Source organism: Triticum urartu, chromosome 5A (genome assembly GCF_056163025.1).
Source record: "Triticum urartu cultivar PI428250 chromosome 5A, HENAU_Tu73, whole genome shotgun sequence".
NCBI lineage: Eukaryota > Viridiplantae > Streptophyta > Magnoliopsida > Poales > Poaceae > Triticum > Triticum urartu.
In genome coordinates this window covers 436,948,554-436,960,088 of record NC_141877.1, presented here as the reverse complement: position 1 = coordinate 436,960,088, position 11,535 = coordinate 436,948,554, and the positions used below count along the sequence as shown (strand labels likewise).

At 48.4% G+C, this 11,535-nt stretch overlaps 2 protein-coding genes across 4 annotated transcripts; both read right to left on the bottom strand.

Annotated features, from left to right (window-relative positions):
• Positions 1-826: 826 nt before the first annotated feature.
• Positions 827-3,186, bottom strand: MS1 (RING/FYVE/PHD zinc finger superfamily protein). The gene is made up of 3 exons (XM_048674499.2): positions 2,883-3,186; positions 2,501-2,792; positions 827-2,355 (listed from the first exon to the last, which is right to left on the bottom strand). Exons 1-3 carry the CDS (start codon positions 3,184-3,186, stop codon positions 933-935), a joined length of 2,019 nt encoding a protein of 672 aa, XP_048530456.2. The 3' UTR covers positions 827-932.
• A 583-nt stretch (positions 3,187-3,769) lies between these two features.
• Positions 3,770-7,576, bottom strand: LOC125509518 (uncharacterized). 3 transcript variants are annotated; one of them, XM_087526341.1, is made up of 11 exons: positions 7,221-7,576; positions 7,041-7,137; positions 6,192-6,341; positions 5,926-6,057; positions 5,512-5,656; positions 5,393-5,431; positions 5,225-5,299; positions 4,914-4,973; positions 4,682-4,746; positions 4,397-4,487; positions 3,770-4,326 (listed from the first exon to the last, which is right to left on the bottom strand). In XM_087526341.1, the coding sequence occupies exons 1-11, from the start codon at positions 7,567-7,569 to the stop codon at positions 4,282-4,284; spliced, it is 1,248 nt and encodes a 415-aa protein (XP_087382467.1). In that variant the 5' UTR covers positions 7,570-7,576; the 3' UTR covers positions 3,770-4,281. The 3 variants fall into 3 exon arrangements, with proteins under 3 accessions (XP_087382467.1, XP_048530457.2, XP_048530458.2); XM_048674500.2 differs by having other exon boundaries at positions 7,041-7,150; positions 7,221-7,574; XM_048674501.2 differs by having other exon boundaries at positions 7,226-7,573.
• Between the last annotated feature and the right edge of the window lie 3,959 nt (positions 7,577-11,535).

Sequence of the window (11,535 nt, the reverse complement as noted above, 5' to 3'; positions counted from 1 at the left end):
TTAAATTCGGTGGAGTCTAAAGTAGCGGCATGTATTTGAGTCGGAGTGTGTGCATTAATTTGGGCCACATGGAACTGTCGAAACGACATCATTTTTAACAGACAGAACATTGCAATTTTTTGCAGGTCATCTACCGAGCAACTTCCTGGATCCATACGTGGTCGTTACTCAGTCGTGCGGAAGCCAAGAAGCATATGGCTTACGAGTGCAACCGTTGGGAGACGGTAGCACGGGATACATGATAATATCTGATGCTCCCACCCTTAGGGTGCTCCCGGTGCTCCGAACTCAGTAGAACATTGTTAAATGTTCATAAATTTTGAAAAAAAATCTAGCACATTCACACAACATCAATGTATGTTGTCACAAAATTTGAAACATAGCTCGGGAAACATATATGACAGATTCGACAGTAACTAGTACATGACATAAGTTGAGCTTGAGATTTGGCCTATTATCACATTGATGTTAAATTTATCATTTTTGTATCTCGAGCAATGTTTTGAATTTTGATTTAAAATTTTGTGATAACATGCATTGATGTGTGAATGTGCTAGATTTTTTTCAAAATTTTATGAACATTTTAAAATGTGTGGACTCCAAGGATGGGGGCACCCTATACATTCCCCGCGGGATACCTACAATCGGTTTGGACGACAATCCAACAATAGGATAGTTGTATAGGCATCTTGTCTTTTTTTGCCAATTGTGGCTTTGTTGTTTTTTTACAACTATTTTTAAGTTTTTGTAACGTACTGCATACTTACTGGGGACTTCAGTTAATAATATTGTTGCATGCATCATTGTGATGCAAAGGCTGGGGCAATCTTTTTTTTTTCGAAAAAAAAAGACAATATAAACAGTTGAAGTCCTCGGTCATACTACACGTAGATAGACTAGCAGCGATTGTGGTATGCGGTACCGAGCAGCTTCTAGCAGTTCAAGGCCGGGAACGAAGCCACGTCGTTGTCGCACCGGCTGCAGAGGAAGACGTGCGGGACGTCCTCCGTGTCCGCGACCCCGGCGCACCGCGTGTGCTGCCATGCCTCGCAGATGTCGCAGCACGCCATGCGCTCGCCGTCGTCGTCGTCCGCGCCACATACGCAGTCTACGACCCTCTCTCCGACGTCGCCGCCCCCCTCGCACACGGTAGCCGCTTTCTTCCTCTGGTCGCCCTCCTCGGCCGGTTCCTGCTGCTCGCCGACCACCCCTTCGACCACGACGGTGCTCCCCACGCCGATCAGTCCGAGCGCCGGGCTGGCCTCTAGGCCGGCGCCGATCCCCACGACGCACTCAGCCGTGAAGGTCCTCAGGCCGAGGTACATATCTCTGAACAGCCTCTGCACTTCCCACTTGAGTTCGCCCACGGTGGCATGCGCCGGCACGGTCACCGTCTCGTACGGCGGAACCAGCTCCGGGCTCCCGTTCCTCACGATCAAGGTGCAGCAAAGGCTGATGTAGACATGCCCGACTACGCCGCTGTTGGTGGCAACCATCCCTTCGTGGTAGTCCTTGACGAAGTGTTTGATGTCCAAGACCATCCTTACCGCCACCGGGATCGCGCCGAACGCGCCGGTGGTGAGCGCCTGGCTCGGCTCCTTGAGCACGTGCCTGTACAGGTGCACAAGGTCTCTCATGAGCTGTGCCCTGGTGAGGTGGAACCGCACCCTCATCTTGCCGTGGCCCGGCGGCACGCCGGCTCCTGCTCCGACCGCCGCCGGGAGCACGCTGGACACGTCCTCCAGGCAGTACTCGAGCACCTTGGTCACCGGGTTCATGGCGCGCCGCACCACATAGTTGCCAACGATGTGGTTGCCGAGGGACTTGAGCACGAAGTCGAGGAGGCCCGTGTCGCCGATGTAGGTGCGCGCCGCGTCGCGCACCTCTTGCCGCGTGACCCACCGCGCGGCCGGCGCCTCGGACCGGCGGAGCGCGTCCACGACGGCGCGGGCCGCCATGTCCACGCGCTTGGCCGACCACCGGCACGACGCGTCGGACATGATGCCGCGGTAGTCCATCGCGGTGACGGAGGTGGCCGGCAGGCGGGTCCGGAGCTCGAGCATGAAGCGGAGGAGGTCGCCGAGGTTGAGCAGCTTGTGGCCGCTGATGGCCTGGTACTTGGTGACCACCATGGGGAGCTCCTGGCTGAAGCAGGAGAGGTGCGGCACGAGCACGCAGAGCGGTATGGACTGGAGCGCGTGGAGGGACTGCTGGTACGACTGCAGCGCGACGCCGTAGCTCGGGCGGCCGTACCTGTAGCCCCACCGGCCGAACCATGTGTCGCCGTACGCGACGCCGTGCAGCAGCCTGAGCACCATGTGCCCTTTCCTCGCCGTGTCCACAAGGCTCACCGTCCTTGCAACGCACAGCATAGGTTGAGTGAGTGCACGTGAGTGAGAACTCATCGCTCGCTCATGCAGAGCATATACACATACGTTTGCGTTCGATATATACTACGAGTACGTACGTACGTTGCAACGTCACAGGCATACGTATATACCTTACGTGCAAGGCTGAGCATATGCGGTCCCAGAGGTCCATGATCTGGTGGCCGGAGACGAAGTCGGAGCCGCCCTCGAAGCCGTGGAGGGCGACGAGGTGGCCGTAGCCGTTGAGGTGCACGATGCCGTGCAGCAGGTGGCCCCTGGAGGTCGCCGTCCCTTTCGACGCCTTCTCGGCGCCGCCGCCACCGTGGCCGATCCCGTAGCACAGCCCTTCGGTCTCCACGGAGGACTCCCTCTTGGGCAGCACGAAGTGAAACCTCTTGCTGCATATCAGGTGCCGACCCCAACCTGCGACACGGACGCGACCGATCATCTCCCCGTGACAGACTAATCGCGTGCGTTCGTGCGTGCAATGGTTATGCAAAGCCTGTATTGTACCGATGACACGGCAGAGGTGGCACTGGCGGTGCGGCGAGGCGGCGACCTCCTCCTCGACGACGAAGAGCCTGACGACGGTGGGCGGGTGGCGGTGCAGCTCGAGCTGGAACGACCAGCACCTGGTCTCCCCCTGGACGCCGGCCTCCAGGTGCGCGAGCCCGAGCAGGGTCCTGACGTTGTCCCGGAACGCGCCGGCGAGCTGCGCCGGGTAGCCGGGCTGGCAGAAGGAGTCGAACCGGAACAGCACCTCGCCGCGCTTCCGCCGCCGCGAGCCCCCCAGGCTGATCACCATCTTAGCAGCCATGTCGCCGCGCCCGACCCCTAGAGAAGACGGGTGTTGGCGTGGACTGGACCGCGCCGCACTTTATGGTGCCGATCATGCAGCGGTTCCTTCGGCTCCTTCTCACGCGGTAAATGCCCGGGATTTAGAAAGCTTCGGCGGTCTGGTGAGAGCCGAGCTCTATAAACAATGGACCATGCATCCTTCTAGACCACTAGCTAGACATGGCGCTCATTCACAGCATGGCTCGTCTCCTATTGAAACTTTGCACACAGCACCTCGCGTTCTCACATGTAAAGTTTAGTAAAAACTTTGCACGACCATCTTCAGGTTGCCAAAATCACCAGTGCACTTGTTGACGGTGAGGCACATATCACAGATATCTTATGTCCTAAGCAAAACCAGCATCTAAACTAGTTAGATACATCTGTATATAGACAAATCTAAGACAAGAATTTTGGGACGGAGGGAGTGGATAGATACTGCTCCGATGAACGTCGCGAGGGGGAAAAACATCGGTGATCGGCACAGGGTGCTATATGCAAATGCGATGCAACCATATCATGTGTCTTAAGATATATGGATGGCTGGTATGAGCATGAAGTAATGCCAACGAAGTACGCCTTGCCTAACTGAAAGGAAGGGCGCAGTAGTTTAAGACGAGGGGAGCCGTTATTTTACATTGTTTAACCGGGACAGAATGGAATGCATGTTCTACAACTTCGGACCCCGTGGAAGTGTGAAGTCGATGTATATTCATCCGCAACTACCGCCTTCGGAGAGTAGGTGGCCCAAATGTCTATCGTGAGCTATTTGTCAAGTACTACTAGTACTACTAATACACAGTTTCAATCCTGACACTATGCTGTTTTTCCTAGGCTTTACAATCAAATTCTCGCATCTGAATTTGAAGGGCTGAACTGTTGCTGTTCTTCTCTGCCCTTGCTACCTACCATCTGCCAATTGCTCTGTTATCTATGCACTACCCAGAGGTGCAGAGCTTCGTGAAGTAATGCGGCCAGAAATGATCTGCGCGATCAGAATGTACACTATGGAGCTGTAATGGTGGACAAGATCAGAGTGCCCAGTTAGGCTTGTCCGGTAATGATTGTGCTCTTGTCAGTCTTCATGAGATTCTAGGTAACACGACCGAGTGAGCCGAATCTGTAACAAAGGCGACATATGAATCAATGCAGCTACTGAGACCTGAGAAGGATGATAAAGTGAACCTCACCTGAGCAAAAGCGTAGATTGCCTGCACAATCCTAGCATAATCTGTCCCGAGCATTTGGATCACAATATCAGCCAAGAGTGTGCCCCACATTCTGTGTGACAGTCAAGTGTAAGCGCAGAGCAGTTAGCAGGCGACTTACAGGCAAAATACTCCATGTGCAAGCAAAGGGGAATTTAATTTGATCAGATCATGGTGTAAGATAGATATTGACAGCCAGAAAAATAAGGCGGTAACAGCAACGAAAGGTTTATGAAAATATACTAGAGAATATTAGAATAAACATACATTGGTCCAAGTAAACTCATGAAACTCCTAAGGCCAACATATCTAGATGCTGCACGAGCCAAACCCTGCATACATTCAAGAGGATTGTTAAAACTTGACATCTGTATGTACGAACTTCGACAAAAAACGTGGGTACAATGCCAATATTGATGTACAAAAGCAGCTGCCTCCTACACACTTTGGGCATACTAGCTCACTGAGGAATAGAATGAAGATAAAAATATGGTATTACCTGCCTAGCTGCAAGCAAGCCAGCTCTGGATTCAAGGTTAACAGCAGCTAATCGGCCACCCTAGAAATGGTAAAGGCATTACTTCTGGAGGATATTATATTAAGATAGTAGTGAATATCAGTTGTAACATGCAAACACGGTTGGTCTAAATATCAAGCTTTGCCAATGCATTTTCCAGACGGGGAAATAGAACAAGAGCTTATACTAGGCAAACACAGATATGAAGTTCTATCTATTGCGCTAGCGATGACCACAAAATAATTAAAAATTCAGGAGCAACAAACCAAAAGAATCAATTAAAATAGGTATACCTGCTTAACAAGTTCTTTCTTAATCTCATAATTAGCTGTCTCCATCAGCAGTTTTCCAGATAGTCTCTTGGCTAACTACCATAATGGTAAGTAACATTAATAAACAACGGTGTTGTGAGAACTAGAAGTAGCAGAATTTGATCTTCCAACAAATAAACTTTTTCATACCGATTCATAGATTGTTTTCACAGTCAATGCACTGCCACCCTTCCATATCAAAGAACAAATGAAATTAGCCAAAGAAGTGAAAGGTCACAAAGAAATGAGAAGAAGTAACCACAACTAACCTTCAAGAATGTACTTTCTAGTCCCTTTGCTCCAATCCTCCAAGCAGTGTCACTAAGCACCTTCCAGTTGTTTACTTCAATGCTAGGGTTTTCTTTTGGAGATTTCTGTTTATCCCATGGAAATGAAAATGATCCTTTCTGACGGCTAAATGCAGAAACAATTTAGTATTCAAGACCACTAGAGTGGCAAAGAGAGAGTATAGGTCTTAGAAGTTTCAAACACAAAAGAAATTAATGAATATGAAACTGCAATAGCGCCGATTACTAGTTAATAGATTGCAGTGTGTATAACTATATATATCCGTTTAAAAGGAAACAGATTGCAGCGTATCTGGTTACATAGCTATTTTCATATACCCCAGGGAAATTTGTGTTCGGGCATCCTTATACTTCCCCAAAATAAGATGTACATACCTCGAATATTCATCCAGGAGGTGTAGAAATATTTCTGCCTCCAGGTCTGCACTACATAATTTACTGGAGCATTGAACACCAAGTTCTCTTCTTACTTGAAGTAAGACATTCCTGTATGATGGCCTCCAGCCCCTATGAAGAACGATTGTACAAGTACAAACATTCAAAAAGGTAGCAAACCATATCAGGTCGACTTCTACAGGGTAATTAATATAATCAGGGATACATTTTTGCATGATATAGGGATCAAAGCCTACTTGACTGACCTTAGAACTGAGCGTGCATCTGCAGCAAGATACAAGAACCTCGACTCCAATTTTGAGATGAAAAGATCTCTCTCCTCGATATCGTCCAAAGCAACAATAGAAACGGTATTCGGCCTTTTTCCAATTGATTTTAGCACTGGGCTGAAATAGCTGAAGAATAAGGAGACACAGAACCAAAGCTTATGCTCACAATGTGAATCATTGGAATATGACAGGTAGATATTGCACAACAGCTTTTTGTAGCAGTCCCATTATACAAACACAGGAAAGTGATCAGGTCTAACTGAATCAGTCAGCACAATAAAGAAAACTCAAGAGAAAAACCATGATGGTTTCAAAAATCAGTAGATGGAAAAAGAAACAAAGGAGATGACATTTTAATCATTTCCAAATAAACATGATCTAGTTAGCGTTACAAAAGTAAATTCACAGATCTGATCCTCTTTGGCCATAATTAACTCTTTTGCCAAAGAGTTTAATTAAATTATTTCTAAAACAAAAGTAACACTATTCTGTGTAAATTCACAGATCTGATCCTCTTTGTCCATAATTTGAATGCGGTTAGCGTTACTACTTTGTAATCAAGCAACTAGATATATTTGACTAATTGTGCAGCAAAGCATGCTTGCCGTCATAACCAACGGTAGGAACCAAAAGAGGCAGCCAAAAACTCCAAAACAACTAGTACATCGCAGCAGATTATATATGCACACTATTAACCAAACTCCAAACTAGCGAATTCAACTCTGTCTCGTGAAACCCATCACTATGATCCAAACCAAACAATCAGTTATCTCAGTGCTAAACAGTAAACAGCATTGGAACAATCAGTAAGCTCGAGCCCCACACCTGGTACCATAGAGGATCTCCTCCAGTTCCAGCAGCTCGTCGTCGGTGGCAAGCTCCAGCACCAGCCTCAGCTCCGGGTCAGACATGCCTTCATCCCCTTCAAAAGCATACTTACAACTGTAACAATTACTTCAAGAGCTCAAGCCAACAGTACAGCACAGCCCCAATTTGATTACGTACAGTACCTTCTGCCGCGCTCGCCGAGGAGTACGAAGCGGCAGCACAGGCAGGGAGAACGAGCTGGGCAGCCTGAGTCCTGTGGGTTCCACCGGGGCGAGGACACGCGACCGCAAGAGCAGGGCGGTCGGCGTAGGCCGGCGAGGTTGGGGGCCGCCGTGCTGTGGGCAGGCAGAGAAGCGAGGACTGGAAAATGGGGGTGGTGAGGAATGGGGGGATTTGGGCCGTCGAGACGGCGGCCATTGGCGGCGGCTGCTATCGCCGGCGGGCGGTTCGGTGGGTGGTCCAGAATCCAGACCCGCGACGAGGTTTTGTGGAGCACACCTGTATAAGATACGGCCACGCCACACATGGAAATCGTACGGGTTTCCCAGTTTCATGGCAAAGACTACCACAGATTAGAATTTCTTAAGATTAGATTTTCGAATAATAATATTCAAAAAGATTTTTTTTCTTTCTTTAAACCAGAGTCTAATGGACTCAATCTGTTTAAAGAGGATTGCCAGGTTATCAGTTTAGAAAAGAAAGAACAAAAATCGTAACAACAGGCCCACACGCATCAGTGACAATACAACTCCCAAGTCTGAAGAAACTTTCTCGATGGTACTGTTTTCTTGTGATGGCATGAACAAGAGAAAGAGCTACTCCCTCCGTTCCATATTAATTGCCGCTCCGCTCATGTGAGCGGCAATTAATATGAATTGGAGAGAGTATCCGTCTTGCCATGGCCAAGGAGCTTAGATTATATATGTCTTAATTTGTTCCTAGGGTTGGCATCCGGCATGACGGATCTTGCATCCAACAGGTGACACGGCCTTCGAGTTATGATCACTCGCATATTGTTGCATGATAGGTCAGGTGGGTATCGTTTTCCAAGGCCGCACTCCGCATGTTCACACTATGTTTTATGTGTTGTTCTTAAATTGGCTTTAGGAAAATAAATATAGCTTTTTTCAAATGGTTGCAAAATTTTGACATTTAATGTCAAATTTGTGTATTCCTGTATAAAATATTCAAATTTAGTCTTAGATTGAAATGAAAACAACTTCAGTATTAGTTCATGACGACGGGTTTAAAGTTCACGAAGTCGCAGATGTAGGGGTAGATCAATTCGCTGATATATATGGTGGTGAACGATGAGGTGATGCGAGCGCCGTTAAGGACGAGTTTGGTTGCCTGCATACTCCTCAACCAGGACTTGGGGATGCGCCTTGGACCCGTTCGGTTGCCTGGCCTGCACCCAAATCTCGGCCCACACTAAACTTAAAGCACCTCCCAACCAAGCCCGCTCAGAATGGCTGAATCGGCGGTTTCCTCTCAGCCAGGCGCTTGGCGTGCATGGAATTGGAACGAGGCATTGAAATCACGTGTGTTCCTGAAAAAACGGCGGGGGGAATTGGGTCACCTCTCTCCGGTTCGGTCACCCTATTAAACCCCCTTAGTCTCACCATCGACCCCCCCTGTCGTGGGAACGATTCCGACAATAATAAGGGATAGGGTAAAGGAGCATGATCTATCGACATGCAAATGGGCAACATGGTGGTTTTAGCGAGTTCGGGCCTCTCATGGTGGACATAACAGCCCTACGCCTCGTGCTCCAGAGAGACTTTGTTTTATCTGTGTATGTATCCGGGGATTACAATGAGAGAGAGAGAGAGGAGAACGGATCCCCATGTCAGAGCTAAGTCCTGAGACTAATGGTGAGAGAGTAGAGGAAGAAGAAATGAGAACCTCCCTTGAGTCTAGTGGTGGGGTGGCTTATATAGAGTGTGCCACCCCCTCACCCCTTATGTTACAAGGTGGAGCATGAATGCCATAATGTTAGCCTACTACTAGTATGATGCTTTGACCGCCTTGCCGACTGTTGGTCTTCGCATATCCGAGTGAATCATACTTCCGGGTGGTTGCCTGCCATTCGAGTGGATGGTACGCCGATATGTCCGAGTGGATAGTATGTATGAATGAGATTTATCTGGACCCACCTCATGTGTGGACCCCATGCTTTGTGATATTTTGACCCTTCGTGGGCCTACCTGTTATGTGTGTCCTCAACATTAGCCCCCGAATCGGTTGTGATTTTGCAGAACAAGTTTGTGAAAGACACAATTTGGCCCGAGTGGTTACGGAAATACTCGGTACCCGTCATCGTGCATTCAGACAACCAAGGTTTGAACAAAACCTCAATGGATTCTGGCACTGCGCTTCCCGACTGATCTAGGGTAAATGCCCGCGAGGAGCAACTTGATGACATTCGATCATCTCTCGGAAGAGGTTAATGAAGGAAATATGCCCTAGAGGCAATAATAAAGTTGTTATTTATATTTCCTTATATCATGATAAATGTTTATTATTCATGCTAGAATTGTATTAACCGGAAACTTAGTACATGTGTGAATACATAGACAAACAGAGTGTCACTAGTTTGCCTCTACTTAACTAGCTCATTGAATCAATGATGGTTATGTTTCCTAACCATAGACATGAGTTGTCATGTGATTAACGGGATCACATCATTAGAGAATGATGTGATTGACTTGACCCATCCGTTAGCTTAGCACGATGATCGTTTAGTTTGTTGCTATTGCTTTCTCCATAACTTATACATGTTCCTATGACTATGAGATAATGCAACTCCCGAATGCCGGAGGAACACTCTGTGTGCTACCAAACGTCACAATGTAACTGGGTGATTATAAAGGTGCTCTACAGGTGTCTCCGATGGTGTTTGTTGAGTTGGCATAGATCGAGATTAGGATTTGTCACTCCGATTGTCGAAGAGGTATCTCTGGGCCCTCTCGGTAATGTACATCACTATAAGCCTTGCAAGCAATGTAGCTAATGAGTTAGTTACGAGATGTAGCATTACGGAACGAGTAAAGAGACTTGCCGATAACGAGATTGAACTAGGTATTGAGATACCGACAATCAAATCTCGGGCAAGTAACATATTGATGACAAAGGGAACAACGTATATCGTTATGCGGTTTGACCGATAAAGATCTTCGTAGAATATGTAGGAACCAATATGAGCATCCAGGTTCCGCTATTGGTTATTGACCGGAGACGTGTCTCGGTCATGTCTACATAGTTCTCGAACCCGTAGGGTCCGCACACTTAACGTTCAGTGACGATCGTACTATGAGTTTTTGTGTTTTGATGTACTAAAGGTAGTTCGGAGTCCCGGATATCATCATGGACATGACGAGGAGTCTCGAAATGGTCGAGACATAAACATCGATATATTGGATGACTATATTTGGACATCGGAATGGTTCCGGGTGAGATCGGGCATTTACCGATGTACCGGGAGGTTACCGGAACCCCCCGGGAGGTATATGGGCCTTATTGGGCCATAGTGGGAGAGAGGAGAAGGTAGCAAAGGAGGGCCCCCAAGCCCAATCCGAATTGGGAGGGGGTCCGGCCCCCCTTTCCTTCCTCCTTCCCCCCCTTCCTTCTTTCCTAATCCAACTAGGGAAGGGGGGGTGGAATCCTACTCCCGGTGGGAGTAGGACTCCCCTTGGGGCGCGCCTAGGAGGCCGGCCCCCTCCCCCTCCTCCACTCCTTTATATACGGGGGAGGGGGCACCCCATAGACACACAAGTTGATCATTGATCTCTTAGCCGTGTGATGTGCCCCCTCCACCATAATCCACCTCGGTCATATCGTAGCAGTGCTTAGGCAAAGCCATGTTCTGGTAGCATCATCATCACCGCCATCACGTCGTCGTGCTGACGAAGCTCTCCCTCGACACTCTACTGGATCGTGAGTTCGTGGGACGTCATCGAGCCGAACGTGTGCAGATCACGGAGGTGTCGTACCTTCGGTGCTAGGATCGTTTGATCGTGAAGACATACGACTACATTAACCACGTTGTCATAACGCTTCCGCTTACGGTCTACGAGGGTACGTAGACAACACTCTTCCCTCTCGTTGCTATGCATCACCATGATCTTGCGTGTGCTTAGGATTTTTTTTAAATTACTGCGTTCCCCAACAGTTAACTTGTGATCAGAGTATGGATGTGTCATTAAATCCAGGCAACAAGATCGATGCATGGACTGCTCTCTCAGAGAGATGCCATTCTTATCCCGGAGGAACGTCAATACGAGTCGGCTCTAGATCCATACTTATGAGTTTCACGCTTTGAGTCCTAGAAGAAGGCTCAAAACAGGTCCACGGAGGAGCGTTAAACTCAATTATAGCATTTTCTTTTTGGGTAGCTGAGGGGAGCCTTAGAAATTGCATGTTTGTTATTCGTCACTCAGACGGTCAGGCCGTACCGAGTGGAGATTACTCCAGTGGGGGCCCGCTGAGTGCA